Source organism: Siphateles boraxobius, unplaced genomic scaffold, assembly GCF_051911475.1.
Source record: "Siphateles boraxobius isolate OS27281-9 unplaced genomic scaffold, OSU_SipBor_1 48, whole genome shotgun sequence".
NCBI lineage: Eukaryota > Metazoa > Chordata > Actinopteri > Cypriniformes > Leuciscidae > Siphateles > Siphateles boraxobius.
Genome location: NW_027509119.1, coordinates 877,623 through 892,547, shown reverse-complemented (window position 1 = coordinate 892,547; position 14,925 = coordinate 877,623). Strand labels below are relative to the sequence as shown.

The following is a 14,925-nucleotide window of genomic DNA, read 5'->3' as shown; positions in this document are numbered from 1 at the left end:
TGGTAACATTCACACAAACACACCTGAATGTGATCGGTTATATATACAGTCAAACCAAAATTTATTCAGACACATCTGACTGTCTCACAAATGAATTATGTTGAATATCTGTCAGCTATTAAATTTAACTACACAATTAGATAACACCAGTTTAGGTCAAACGATTACCAAGCAATGCTTCATTTTTTTCAGTCTGTGGTGTAAAAAGGTGCATTAGCAATTAAAGAAAAAAAAAACACTTACATAAATGAACTATAGTGTCCTGCACCCACTAAAATATCAAAATTTATATCTGGTGTCTGAATAATTTTTGGTTTGACTGTATATAGGATATCTCGGGTGGAGTAGATTCATGAGAGAGAGAGAGAGAGAGAGAGAGAGAGAGGGGGGGGGAGGGGGGGGGGGGGGGTAAAAGCAAAGTTTCCCGGGGTAAAACAGGGAGTAATGTAATGTTCTCGAGCTCTCTCCATTTACTCCAATCCCAAAAAAGGACATAAATAAAAGCTGCTCTACTCGAAGCCTCCGTTCAAGAGAGAAAGTTGGAAGAGGGAGAGCGAGGAAAAGGACTCTGTTTTCACTGGAGATATTTCATCTGAAGATTCAACATGGGGTGAGTTGAACATGCGTGATTGTGTACAAACCTAATTGTAACATAATTGAGTCATGTTTATGTAAATGTGAGTAATATCTCAGCATGCAGGAGGTTCCAGCCTAGTGAAGTAATGAAGTGAGTAACACTTCACACGCACACACACAAACACACACACACACACACACACACACACACACACCTCGACATCAGTGTGTGTATGTGCGTGCGTGCGTGCGTGCGTGCGTGCGTGCGTGCGTGTGTGTGTGTGTGTGTGTGTGTGTGTGTGTGTGTGTGTGTGTGTGTGTGAAGTGTTACTCACTTCATTACTTCACTAGGCCTTCTATCAGAGCTGGAGGTTATGTAACAACATAAGGAAACAAATATGTAATTTATTCTGTTTATGATTTTCGTAGAATCATATGGAGGAAATGAAACCTGTCACCAGGTCTTTTTGTCAACACAACCCTTACAAAAAGGGTTTAAAAAATATAATTTTATTGAATTCACTTAAGTAAAGTTCAAGTATATTTTACTAATATCAATACTAATATTTAATATACTAGTGGTATACTTCAAGTGCACTATTTCAATACTGCTATAGACTCAATTGGCCTTCTTTTAGTGTATAAAAGTATAATGTTAAAGGTATATTTCACCCAAAAATGAAAATTATTTCTTTATTTACTCAGCCTCATGTTGTTCCAAACCTGTATGAGTTTCTTTCTTCTTCAGTGTGTTCCCCCCTGTACACGTTACATCACGGGTAGGGATTCTCACGAGTTATGTGTAGCTTGTTTGGGAGTTCAGCATGCCCAGTCGGCTCTCGAGGGAGTCGATTGTGAGCATTGCGAGCGTTTTCCTTTGAGAACTCTGCGCTCGCGGCGATCGCTCTTTGAGGAGAGTGGTTTGTTGCGAGCTCCCCAGGGCTCGGGTCCCGCTTCTGTTGAGGCAGAGCGGCGGCGCTTGACTTGGGGTTCGCAGATGGATCTCACCGGCGACGCTGAGACGGGCCCCGCCCTATCTCAGCTTTCTCCGGCGGGATCCAGTGCCTCTCACCCGGCTCTGGAAGCACGCGCTGCGGCGGTTACTTCTGCCCGGGTGGAGGCACGCGATGATGTGGAACTTAGATTATCCAGTTCTGAGGATCTGGATGTCGAAAGTTTGGCATCAGAGGAAACTAGCTCACTTCATTATACTGCTGAAGAAGGTTTAATGGATGTGTTATCTCGGGCTGTTGAAAACTCAGTATTGAATGGCCAACTGATAAACAAGAATCTAGAAATAAAAGCAAACTAGATGATAGATTTCTCTCTGCACGTCCTCAGCCTTCTCGCCGGTGCTTACCATTCTTCCCAGACCTTCATGCTGAGGTTTCAAAGACCTGGGTTAGACCGGTTTCGAGCAGAATATATATCAATCAATCCAATGCTTATGGTAATATTTTTGGTGCAAAGTCTGCTGGATATGTGACGATGCCGAAGGCGGAGGAGACGCTCGCGAGCTATCTCTCTCCTGCCTCGGCATCTTCGCTTAAAGCACCGGCTCTTCCTTCTAGACCACTGAAAAATACTTCTGTGCTGGTGGGGAAGGCTTACTCGGCGGCTGGGCAGGCGGCTGCATGTTTGCATACAATGGCCATTATGCAGGCTTATCAGGCTGACCTGCTCAAAGATGTGTGTGAGGGGGGAGAAATTTCGGCAGATATGATCAATGAGCTCAGGCAGACTACTGATCTCACTCTCCGGGCCACCAGGGAAACAGCTAAATCTGTTGGCCGGTCTATGGCAGCCATGGTGGCCACAGAAAGGCATTTATGGTTGAGTCAAACCTCTATGAAAGAAAAAGATAAATCTCTCTTATTAAATGCTCCTGTTTCGCCTGCGGGCCTCTTCGGTGACGGTCTTCACTCTGTCACTGAGAGGTTCCAGGAAGAGAAAAAACAGGCGGCTGCTTTTCATAAGTTTATCCCTCTCAAAGTGCGCGTCACTGGGGCTGCTGAGCGAGGGCAGTCCCAGCCGTCGAGTTCGTCTTCTAAAAGAGCACAGCAGAAGCGGAGTGTCGCGTCTCGTGCCCCCCCGCAGACAAACTGGAGGGACGAGGCGGGGCGCTCTCCGGCGCGGCCTTCTCGGGGCAGGACTGATCTGAGGTCAGTCATTGTCGCCAGGAAGGCCGCGTCGAAAAAGTCCTGACGGGCTGAACGTCAGGACTCTGAGGGTGGTCCCCATCGGGAAAGACTTGAGTTCGCCGCTCAAAAACACGGCGCCCTGTCTTTCTCGATGCCCTCAGGGGTCTGTTCTACTAACCCTGCCTATACAGGGCGTAGAGAGACTCGGCGAGCGATTTCCCGAGGGACGCTCGCCCCCTCCGAGGAGGGTTGTGGAGTGCTCAGACCAGCTGTTTCCTGCCAGTATGTTACAGGGCGCTGTGTCTGTCACTCGGGATGTTCATCCAGAGGCCAGCCTCGAGAGGCTGGTTCCCTTAGTAGAGTTCCTGGCGGAATGGGAAATGCTTCCCAATGTTTCTCAGTGGGTCCTGAATATTATAAAGAACGGGTACGCTATTCAGTTCAGAACGCGTCCACCTCGGTTCAGAGGGGTTCTGCCCACGGTGGTGGGCCCCGAGCAGGCTCTGGTATTAGAACAGGAGGTAGAAACTCTGCTGCACAAAGGGGCTATAGAACGGGTTCCTCCGCCCAGCAGGGAGTTAGGATACTACAGCCGGTACTTCATCGTTCCGAAAAAAGATGGAGGGCTGCGTCCCATTCTAGATCTGCGTCTCTTAAATCGCACTGTAGGGAAGCTCAAATTCAAGATGCTCACTCTCAAACAGATCGTGTCACAAATCAGATCCGAGGACTGGTTTGTCACGATAGACCTAAAGGACGCCTACTTCCATGTATCCATCCTCCCTCAACACAGGAAGTTCCTGAGGTTCGCTTTCGGGGGCGAAGCGTACCAATATCGGGTTCTTCCGTTTGGCCTAGCACTGTCACCCCGCACGTTCACGAAGTGTATGGATGCAGCTATAGCCCCGCTGAGGCTGCAGGGCATTCGTATTCTGAACTATATAGACGATTGGTTAATTCTAGCTCAATCAGAACAGCAGGCGGTTCGGCACCGAGATGTCGTTCTTGCTCACATCAAGAGGTTGGGGTTGAGGCTCAACGCCAAGAAGAGTGTTCTTTCTCCATTACAGAGAACCACTTTTCTCGGTGTAGTGTGGGATTCGACGACGATGCAGGCACAGTTGTCACCTGCTCGTGTTGCTTCGATTCTCGCCGCAGTAGATCAGGTCAAGCTAGGCCAGTCGTCCACTGTAAAACAGTTCCAGAGACTGTTAGGTCTCATGGCAGCTGCGTCCAACGTGATACCTTTTGGCCTCCTGCACATGAGACCGTTACAGTGGTGGCTCAGAACCAGGGGATTCTCCCCGAGGGGAAATCCGTTTCGCATGATCATGAGTTCGCGACGGTGTCTTCGCGCCCTGGTTATGTGGAAAGATCCTCGGTTTCTTTCCCAAGGCCCGGTGTTGGGAGCTCCTTGTCGTCGCGTTATGCTAACGACAGATGCCTCTCTCACGGGGTGGGGGGCGATCATGAGTGGTCGCCCAGCTCGGGGTCTGTGGGGGGACCATCACCGTCTATGGCACATAAATTGTCTAGAGATGTTGGCAGTGTTTCAGGCTCTGAAACACTTCCTCCCAGACCTAAGGGGCCACCATGTTCTTGTTCGAACAGACAACACATCGGTGGTCACTTATATCAACCATCAGGGGGGTCTGCGTTCTCGCCCACTTTACAAACTGGCACGTCAGATTCTCCTATGGTCCCAGGGGAGAATTCTTTCTTTGAGAGCTATTTATCTCCCAGGGTACTTAAATCAGGGGGCAGACATCCTGTCGAGGCAGGGGCCGAGGCCCGGGGAATGGAGTCTTCACCCCGAGGTGGTGGAGCTCCTATGGGAACATTTCGGTCGTGCCGAGGTAGATCTATTTGCTTCCAGAGAGACATCACATTGTCCACTGTGGTTCTCTCTCAGCCTGCCAGCCCCACTGGGGTTGGACGCGATGGTACATCCGTGGCCGAGGTCACGTCTGTACGCTTTTCCCCCGATCGCTCTGCTCCCGGGAGTTCTGGAGAGGGTTCGCCGGGACGGGCTCAGTCTTCTGCTAATAGCCCCGTTCTGGCCGGCCCGAGTATGGTTTGCGGACCTAGTGTCTCTCCTCGACGGCTCTCCCCTAGAGATACCGATCAGGAGAGATCTACTCTCTCAGGCGAGTGGGTCGATCTTTCACCCCCGCCCAGAACTATGGAGGCTGTGGGCTTGGCCTCTGAGGGGGCCCAGCTCATAGATTCTGGTCTCTCGACTGAGGTCGTTGAGACCATCCTCCAATCCAGAGCTCCCGCCACAAGGAAGTTATATGCCGCGAGGTGGAAACTTTTCACCTCTTGGTGTGGAGAGCGCCAGCAGGACCCAGTTAACTGCCCGGTTGGTACAGTGCTGGATTTCCTGCAGGACCGGCTCTCCACAGGGTTATCTCACTCCACACTGAAGGTGTATGTGGCGGCCATAGCTGCTTACCACGACCCTTCGAGTGGAGGTTCTCTCGGGAGACACCCACTTGTATCTCGCTTCCTTCGTGGCACCTTGAGGCTGAGGCCTGCAGTCCGCACGAGGGTACCAGCTTGGGATCTGGCCATCGTCTTGGAAGGTCTCTCCCTAGCTCCTTTCGAGCCCATCGAGGAAGTTTCGGAAAAGTTCCTTACACTAAAGACTATCCTTCTTCTTGCTATCTCGTCTCTAAAAAGAATTGGAGATATTCAAGCACTTTCGGTGGCTCCCTCGTGCCTGGAATTTGCTCCTGGTATGGTAAAAGCTTTTCTCTGTCCGAGACCAGGGTATGTTCCTAAGGTACCAACCACTTCGGTTAGACCTATAGTTCTGCAGGCTTTCTGTCCTCCGCCTTTTTTGACGTCAGACCAGGAGAAACTTAATTTGCTGTGTCCTGTTAGGGCTTTAGATGCGTATGTCCACAGAGCTGCCCTGTGGAGGAAATCAGAACAATTGTTTGTCTGTTTTGGGTCACCTAAGAAGGGGTGTCCAGCATCTAAGCAAAGGATGAGCAAGTGGGTGGTCGAGGCCATCTCGCTTGCTTACGGTTCGGCCCATCAGCCTTCACCTTTGGCTGTAAGGGCTCATTCCACCCGGAGTATGGCTGCTTCTACAGCTCTTCTTTCAGGAGCTTCTCTTCAGGACGTTTGTGATGCGGCAGGCTGGTCCTCACCGCACACTTTCGTCAGATTTCATTCCCTTGACCTTAGCTCCACTCCCGGGGCTCAGGTTCTCTCGTCGGCTTGTGTCTCCTTATGACACACGACGGGGATTTGGTCGTATGGGGATGTGGGTATTGCGTTCCCACTGCGATTACACGCAGCGGTAGTCCCTGAAGGGGAACGTCCCGGGATACGTATATAACCCTAGTTCCCCGAAGGGACGGACGCTGCGTGTCCTGCCATACTCTCGGCATCCCCTTGGATCGCTTGCTTCAGTAACATTAGAAGCTGGTGGCTTGTGTATTCAGGGCATATTTATAGCTTCCTGGTCGGTGACGTCACCCGCTGTGACGCTCCATTGACTGATTTCATTCATGCTTCAGACGCGCTACGCTGGGGGGCGTTCCCACTGCGATTACACGCAGCGTCCGTCCCTTCGGGGAACTAGGGTTACATACGTAACCCGGGACGTTCACTATTTATATATTACTTTTGAACTTTAAGTATACTACTATGTTCCTATTTAAGTATTTTATTTTTATGAATTTATTCTAGCTTCATGTATTCTTATTATCTCTTGAATGTGGGTAATTTCATTAAAAAATAAATATTTTTAACAAAAAACTGAGTTCTTGTCAGACATTATATTATACATTATATTATACACATATTATACATTATTATACATGCTGTTTCATGTTTGATGTGTTATTTTACATGTGCGTCGGCAATGCTTTTATCGCTTGTTTCTGCTTCTTTATACTCTCCTAATGCTATGTGAATAACCTTATGTCACATGTCTGTCCTGTCTTAGTTATGCACATGAGTGTTTTGTTATGTTGGGCCATGTGCTCTTATTATTATCTGGTCCCTCCCCCTTGTTATCTGATTATTGGTTTATTTGTCCCACCAGTTATCCTCGTTACCCTCCTTATTTGCCTTCCTATTTAGTCTTCCTGTGTTTGCTGTTCTGTGCTCGTTCGTTGTATTTGTTTCATATGTTGTTGCGTGCCTGTCTTGCCCTGCCTTGTTTGTTCTGGATTTAGTTAGTGTGATCGTGGTTTTCTTTTGTTGATTTGTTTATTTTATGTTTTGTCTTTATTAAAAGAAATCATTCACTCCGCACATGAGTTCATGGATTTATTCCCACTACCCACCGTGACAGAACGAACGAGCCACATGTGGATTCAGCGGAGCAAAATTTGTTTTGTCCGGCTGAGAGAGAGAATGGGATTTCTCTTTTTAAATATTTCTCTCTGTGTGCCCAGAGGAATGAGGAGAGGAGGGCAGCGGAGTCTTCTTCACTGGTCTCTCCTGGAATGGGATCATCGTCGTTGGATCCGTCTAGCGTTGGTATTCTGTCGATCTGCCCAGTCAGAGATTGTCCACGTCACGTCTGCCCAGTCAGAGACTGTTCACGTCCCGTCTGCCCAGTCAGAGACTATTCACGTTCCGTCTGCCCAGTCAAAGACTGTTCACGTCCCGTCTGCCCAGTCAGAGACTGTTCACGTCCCGTCTGCCCAGTCAGAGACTGTTCACGTTCCGTCTGCTCCGTCTGCCCAGTCAGAGACTGTTCACGTTCCGTCTGCCCAGTCAGAGACTGTTCACGTTCCGTCTGCCTTCATGGACCTGGACTATCTGGAGCGTCTGGCTCGGATCCTGGACATGCCCGCGTCTGCTGTTCCAGAGTGGGAGCCAGTGTCTCCTGTTCCAGAGCCGGAGCCAGTGTCTGCTGTTCCAGAGCCGGAGGCAGAGCCAGTGCCCGTTCCAGAGCCGGAGGCAGAGCCGGTGCCCGTTCATGAGCCGGAGGCAGAGCCAGTGCCTGTTCCAGAGCCGGAGGCAGAGCCATTGCCTGTTCCAGAGCCGGAGGCAGAGCCAATGCCTGTTCCAGAGCCGGAGACAGAGCCAATGCCCGTTCCAGAGCCGGAGGCAGAGCCAGTGCCCGTTCCAGAGCCGGAGGCAGTGCCAGTACCCGTTCCAGAGCCGGAGGCAGAGCCAGTACCCATTCCAGAAACGGAAGCAAAGCCAGTACCCGTTCCAGAAACGGAGGCAGAGCCAGTACCCGTTCCAGAGCCGGAGGCAGAGCCAGTGCCGTCTGCCTTCATGGACCTGGACTATCTGGAGCGTCTGGCTCGGATCCTGGATATGCCCGTGTCTCCTGTTCCAGAGCCGGAGCCAGTGTCTGTTCCAGGGCCGGAGCCAGTGTCTGTTCCAGGGCCGGAGCCAGTGTCTGTTCCAGGGACGGAGCCAGTGTCTGTTCCAGGGACGGAGCCAGTGTCTGCTGTTCCAGAGCCGGAGGAAGAGCCAGTGCCCGTTCATGAGCCGGAGGCAGAGCCATTGCCCGTTCCAGAGCCGGAGGCAGAGCCATTGCCCGTTCCAGAGCCGGAGGCAGAGCCATTGCACGTTCCAGAGCCGGAGGCAGAGCCAAGGCCTGTTCCAGAGCCGGAGGCAGAGCCAATGCCTGTTCCAGAGCCGGAGGCAGAGCCAGTGCCTGTTCCAGAGCTGGAGCCAATGTCTGTTCCAGAGCCAGTGCCTGTTCTAGCGCCAGAGCCAGTGTTTGTTTCTGTGTTTGTGTCTTTTCTTGTGACTGTTACAGTTCTTGTGGCTGTTCCTGAGCCGGTGTCTGCTGTTCCTGAGCCGGTGTCTGCTGTTCCTGAGCCGGTGTCTGCTGTTCCTGAGCCGGTGTCTGCTGTTCCTGAGCCTGAGTCACTGCCCTGGCCGCTCGAGGGGTCTTCACTGCCCTGGCAGCCCGAGGGGTCTTCAACGCCCTGGCCGCCCGAGGGGTCTGCTCTGCCCTGGCCGCCCGAGGGGTCTGCTCCGCCCTGGCCGCCCGAGGGGTCTGCTCCGCCCTGGCCGCCCGAGGGGTCTGCTCCGCCCTGGCCGCCCGAGGGGTTTTCACCGCCCTGGCCGCCCGAGGGGTCTTCACCGCCCTGGCCGCCCGAGGGGTCTTCACCGCCCTGGCCGCCCGAGGGGTCCTCACCGCCCTGATGGACTCTGTCTTTCGCCCTGGCCGCCCGATAGACTCTCTGATTTGCCCTGGTCTGTCCCTACCGTCCCGCCCTGGTCTGTCCCTCCCGTCCCGCCCTGGTCGATCTCTCCTGTCCCGCCCCGGTGTTTCCTTCCGGTCCCGCCCCGGTTTTATGGAGCGTCTGGTAGCTGCTCCGTAGGGAGGGGGTAGTGTCACATGTCTGTCCTTATGCACATGAGTGTTTTGTTATGTTGGGCCATGTGCTCTTATTATTATCTGGTCCCATTCCCTTGTTATCTGATTATTGGTTTATTTGTCCCACCTGTTATCCTCGTTACCCTCCTTATTTGCCTTCCTATTTAGCCTGCCTGTGTTTGCTGTTCTGTGCTCGTTCGTGTATTTGTTTCATATGTTGTTGCGTTAAGTTCCGTGCCTGTCTTGCCCTGCCTTGTTTGTTCTGGATTTAGTTAGTATGATCGTGGTTTTCTTTTGTTGATTTGTTTATTTATGTTTGTCTTTATCAAAAGAAATCATTCACTCCGCACCTGAGTCCACGGATTTATTCCCACTACCCACCGTGACACCTTATAGTTTGATTTTCTTGCCTTTATTGGTTCACTGGTATTGGATCCATATATTTCACTAACAGTGTCTATATTTGTCCAGTCCACACACTATTTTTAGACAGCGATCCTCATTCACTAATTGCATGGATCATTTCATATTTGTACGCACAGCAGAAATTCTCACGAAAAAGCGCACACACACGAATGTGTTCAAATCTTGTTCTAACGTAGTAAGTTTGAAGTATTCTAAATGAGCGTCCACGTGCACAAGGTTAGTTTTTTTGCATAAAACACGCCCAAACCATCTCCATATAAGGGCTTTCCGCACACACTTTCCTGTCATCACTCGTGTCAAACAGACGCGCTCTCACAAGATCCTCGAACAATGATGAGCGAGTCACTTAAAGCTGCAGTGGGGAGTTTTGAGAAACGTTGACTTAGCCTAAAAATTTTAAACAAGCTCAACTTACAGGTCCCTCCCCCTTGCTCTCTGCTGCGCTACAGCCCTCCCTCCACAGCTCCTCCCCCACAGCCTACCCTCCACAGCTCCTCCCTCCACAGCTCCTCCCCCACAGCTCCTCCCTCCACAGCTCCTCCCCCACAGCTCCTCCCTCCACAGCTCCTCCCCCACAGCTCCTCCCCCACAGCTCCTCCCTCCACAGCTCCTCCCTCCACAGCTCCTCCCTCCACAGCTCCTCCCCCACAGCTCCTCCCTCCACATCTCCTCCCTCCACAGCTCCTCTCCCACAGCTCCTCCCTCCACAGCTCCTCCCTCCACAGCTCCTCGCTCCACAGCTCCTCTCCCACAGCTCCTCCCCCCACAGCTCCTCCCCCACAGCTCCTCCCTCCACAGCTCCTCCCCCCACAGCTCCTCCCCCACAGCTCCTCCCTCCACAGCTCTCCCCCACAGCTCCTCCCCCACAGCTCCTCACTCCACAGCTCCTCCCTCCACAGCTCCTCCTCCCACAACTCCTCCCCCACAGCTCCTCCCTCCACAGCTCCTCCCCCCACAGCTCCTCCCCTCATAGCTCCTCCCTCCACAGCTCCTCCCCCACAGCGGAGCCTGTCGTGAACGCGCAGGCTAGTAAGCAGGGCCACCGATGACGGCGGATTATAAACAGTTATGGCACATTCACTAATAGGGACGAAACATCAACAATATGCTTTACATTGACTATGGCCTGCCCATAACTTGGTCCTCAAATTATTATGTATTTTGCAATGCATGTAACTTTATAACGTTGCACTCTTTCTATAAGTTATAAATAGCTAGTAAGATTACGTTAATTTAACGGTAACTAACGTTACAGTATGTAAGTAATTATTCTAGCGATATGTAATGCTAGATAAGGATTGCTACGACATTATTTCAGCAACATGACAAGCCAGTGAATTAGCAGGTTTCAATTGTTGCTTAGCACAGTGCGTGGCATTTTATCTACATGTTATGCTGCTAGAGTTTTGACACCGAGTCAATGGGCTCTGTCTAATTCTTTATTTTTCGCTTGTTTATCGTCATTGGTCTTTTTCCTTTTACCTCTGTGTTTTATGAACAGGTGCCACTCGAGAAATTGGCAGTTTAGGTTGTTTCTCCGCCATTAGCACAGCTGCAGCACACCTGCAATCTTGAGTTTGAACGACGGAACGCGCTGTGCAAGAGAGAGGTGTGATCAGCGCATACACGAGCGTGATTGACACTGCTAAGACATTCCTTCTGGCTCTGATTGGTTGTTTCTGACCGGGAGCGGTGTATTTCTGCAAATGGCAATAGGACCACTGGGAGGAGCCAGAGGAGCTTGATTTTTTCACAGATTATCTGTCTTATATACCGTCAGGACATAATTACAGTTTTAACAAATATGAAAAAAATTTTTTTACAAAAGTTACCTACAGCAGCTTTAAAAACCAGTTCAAACACAATACACACCTTTTATACAGACCCAGATTACACACTTCTCATATGCATAAATCTGCATTATTCAGAGAAACCGCAATGTTGAAGCTATAACGCAGCTTTTCTTACTCTTTCACTCTATATGATGAAATATATTTAAGATGAAATTAAATTACTATTTATTAATTTTATAATATGATATAATATACTAATATAACATACTAATATAAATACAATAAAATATAATACTTATATTCATTTTAAGATGAAATATTCACGATTATAAAGCCGCACAGAGAAAGTACTTTTTTTCAAACGTGTGGTTTATACCTATGCTAGGTAAAAAAATGCTAAATATTTGTGTAAAATTTTAATACATTTTATTACGAACGTTTTTAATGAATAGTGATTTGTTCTTGGAAACAGTCGTATGCAGATTTCACACATTTAAATGAGACCCATCCTTTTCTTGTAACAATTTCCCATAAAAACAAAGCAAAAGCCACAGTACTGCCCTGACCTCACTTCAGAAGATCTGGGTCATGAGTAATTTTAGCCAACATAAAACAGCTGTTACAGTTTCGAAGTGAACATCCTTCTCACCACCAACAGTTACCATTTATTAAAGGGATAATTCACTTAAAAATGAAACCTCTCACCATCAAGTTATTTCAAATCTGTATGAATTTCTTTCTTCTGTTGAACTAAATCTTGAAGAATGTCGTAATCAAACAGTTGATGGACCCCATTGACTTCCACAGTATTTATTTTTTCCTACTATGGAAGTCAATGGGGTCCATCAACTGTTTGATTATGACATTCTTCAAGACTTAGTTCAACAGAAGAAAGAAATGGATGACAGAATTTTCATTTTTAAGTGAACTATTCCTTTATGTCAATATTTACTCGTCCTCATGTTATTCCAAACCTTATGCTGTCATTTTGTTTGTTGAAAAGTAGAACATTTTGAAAAATCATTTCAGTTTTTGCCATACAACAGGTCAAAGTTACAGTACCAGTGAAAGTGTTATTATGTAAAGGCTTGAAGTCAATGGTGTTAAAGAACTCACTCTGGAAGTATTTCCTATCGTTTTGAATGCGTTTTGACACGTTTGATATAGGATTTGCATTCGCATGTGTTACATGCCTAAAGAGACTTTCCAAATCTTCAATGGCACATACATTATAAATGCATGCATTTTCTCAAATCAGTCATTGTATAGCACAAGCACACACATTATTCGCTTTTGTGTCCATAATACACGTTCTGAAGTAGATAGACCATAGACAAAACTGTCAGGAAAAAGAAGACCATGCATATCACAGATCCCTTCAGAGGAAATCCAGTTTCCTCTGTTAGTATTTGGAGATCCCCTTGTGGATGTGTGGATGTTTAAGAATTGGATTTTTTTTCCCAACTCTGAGTACTTGTATAAGTCACACATTCCCACAGGGGAAATAGCTGCAGAGCCAAGTTCTCATTGTGTTGATCTTAAATTTCCATTTCAAGGCAAGAGTTATTCCAAAGGCCTCTTACTAAAAATAAACCCGTGAAGGGATGAGCAAACGCTCTCCTTAGAGCAGATTTGTTGATGGAAGCCAGAAAAATGATTGAATTCTGAACTTCCAAATATTTATCTTTAATATGAATTGTGTGCGGTATTAATGCATCTTTGTCTGAGTTTCGGTTTCTCTGAGATCTGGGGAAAGTCATGTGTTTAATATTTCCACAGTTAAGGCATAGTCTTTTGGGCAGATACATTATGGACGAGCCAAGTTTGAGCTCTAGTTTAAGTCTTGTTCTCCATATTTATTAAAAATGAATCTGCACAATGTACTGAACAGTGTAGTGTATGAACTTTATAAGGTTATTCAGTCCTTCATCATCAGAGTCTGAAGCCCCTCCCCCTTCCACAGAATGAAAGCTTCGACAGTCGAGGGCATGAAGAGTCCAACATTTTTTCCAATGTTTTTTTTTTTTTGGTTAATTAAGAGCATCATCTGGGTATTTTTGTAACATTTTTATTTCAATGGTCCACTTTTTATATTCTACTAACTATAAGTTACTTTGCATGTCAACTAGCATTCCTTAGAGTATTGGTAGACTCTCTGCTTATTTGTTTTGATCCTTGTTCTAAACTTTGAATTCAATGGCTTTGAATTCTCTACTTTTCTTCTTCTATCCTGAGGGAATGTCCTGCAAATTGTGCTGCACATGTATCGAACCGTGTTGAGTTTGCAGAAAGCAAGCCTTCTATCTCTCAGAACTCATCTTTGATCACCAAAATGACATTTTCAAGCGTTTTTTCCTTAAAAAAAAGTCCTTAAAATATCTTGAATGTCTTAAAATATCTTGAATGTAACTCAACAACATTGACAACATTCTATGAATATGCAAATGAGCCCCGCCTCCACTCACTCACTCACTCAGAGATCCACTCGTTGACCATCACACGTTGATCTGATTGGTTACAAGGTAGTTTGTGACGTCAGAAACACCAGCGATTTCAAAGCGTGTTTTTGAGACTGTCTTTGGTTCACTGCAGTTTTAAGGAGAAAATACTCAGCAATGCTGTCGACTTATGAATTTACACATGGTTTGTCTTAAAGCGTATTTAAAACACCGCATAGACATATAAACAACATTAAAAGCTGGATTTTCACCACAGGGGGACTTTAAGAGAAGGTACATCGACATCAACCACTATAGAGCAGTGCGGCTGATGACCGATATAATGGAAATCTTCATGTGATATAGGCTAACACAATATAATTAAGTATTTTACACAATAAGCACGCATTATCCATTGACAAAGCTATTAACAGACTGACAAAACTGATTCTTCTGTTCAGCTAAAATGCCCACATATGTCTTTTTATGTTATGTCACATCACAGTAAGAAGAGACTGCAATAACTATGACCAATACTTCATGTTTCCAGACTTTTTTCTAGGTTTTATACCTTTGTTGTTGTCAAATCCTAATCCAATCATCAGCTTAATTACATCAGCTTAATATAGTTGTGTGATGTGTTTGATTAAACTATAAGCTTCTCATCACAACTCAAAACAAGAACAGCATGAAACAACTCTCATGGGATTTTAGCTTTTATTTGTGTGTGGAAAGAAGCGTGACCAAATCTTGGACACAGCCTGAGGGAAATCAAGAGTGTTTTCACACGCCGAACGAGCTCCTCTGATCTTTCCATCAACAACTCCCACTGAATTAACAGCTTGAACAGGGGAATACCTGTACATCAGTAGAGGAGAAGAATTAAACATCAACCTCCTCAAACAGACCTTTCTGTCTTCTGTACATATTTTTTGACAAATGTTGAGAAATGTCATTTCCCAGAAGTTGCCCTCTGAAGGTTCTGTAGATGAAAATAATACTTTGATAATCTGCATTATTCAACATCTAATTAAAGTGTAAAAAATGGTGGTTCACATAAAGGTGACCAATAATGCATACAGCGTGTTTGGACTGATAAATGTGTTCCAGATGTGCTTCTATTGTTAGCACTTTTGACCCTATTTTACAGCTGTTTAAACTGGAGATAGTTATAAATCACAGATAATTGAGGTTTTGACAATTATCTTTCATACAAGATGGATTGGATGTTGAACGTATTT

The 14,925-nt window shown here is 47.1% G+C and overlaps 1 protein-coding gene across 1 annotated transcript in view; it reads left to right on the top strand.

The window, feature by feature from the left end:
- The first annotated feature begins 444 nt into the window (after positions 1 to 444).
- pde5ab (phosphodiesterase 5A, cGMP-specific, b) overlaps positions 445 to 14,925 on the top strand; it is a 63,986-nt gene continuing 49,505 nt past the window's right edge. The window contains exon 1 of the mRNA XM_077201523.1: positions 445 to 610. Within this exon, the coding sequence (XP_077057638.1) occupies positions 606 to 610 (5 nt within the window). The 5' untranslated portion in view covers positions 445 to 605. The remainder of the gene's footprint in view (positions 611 to 14,925) is intronic.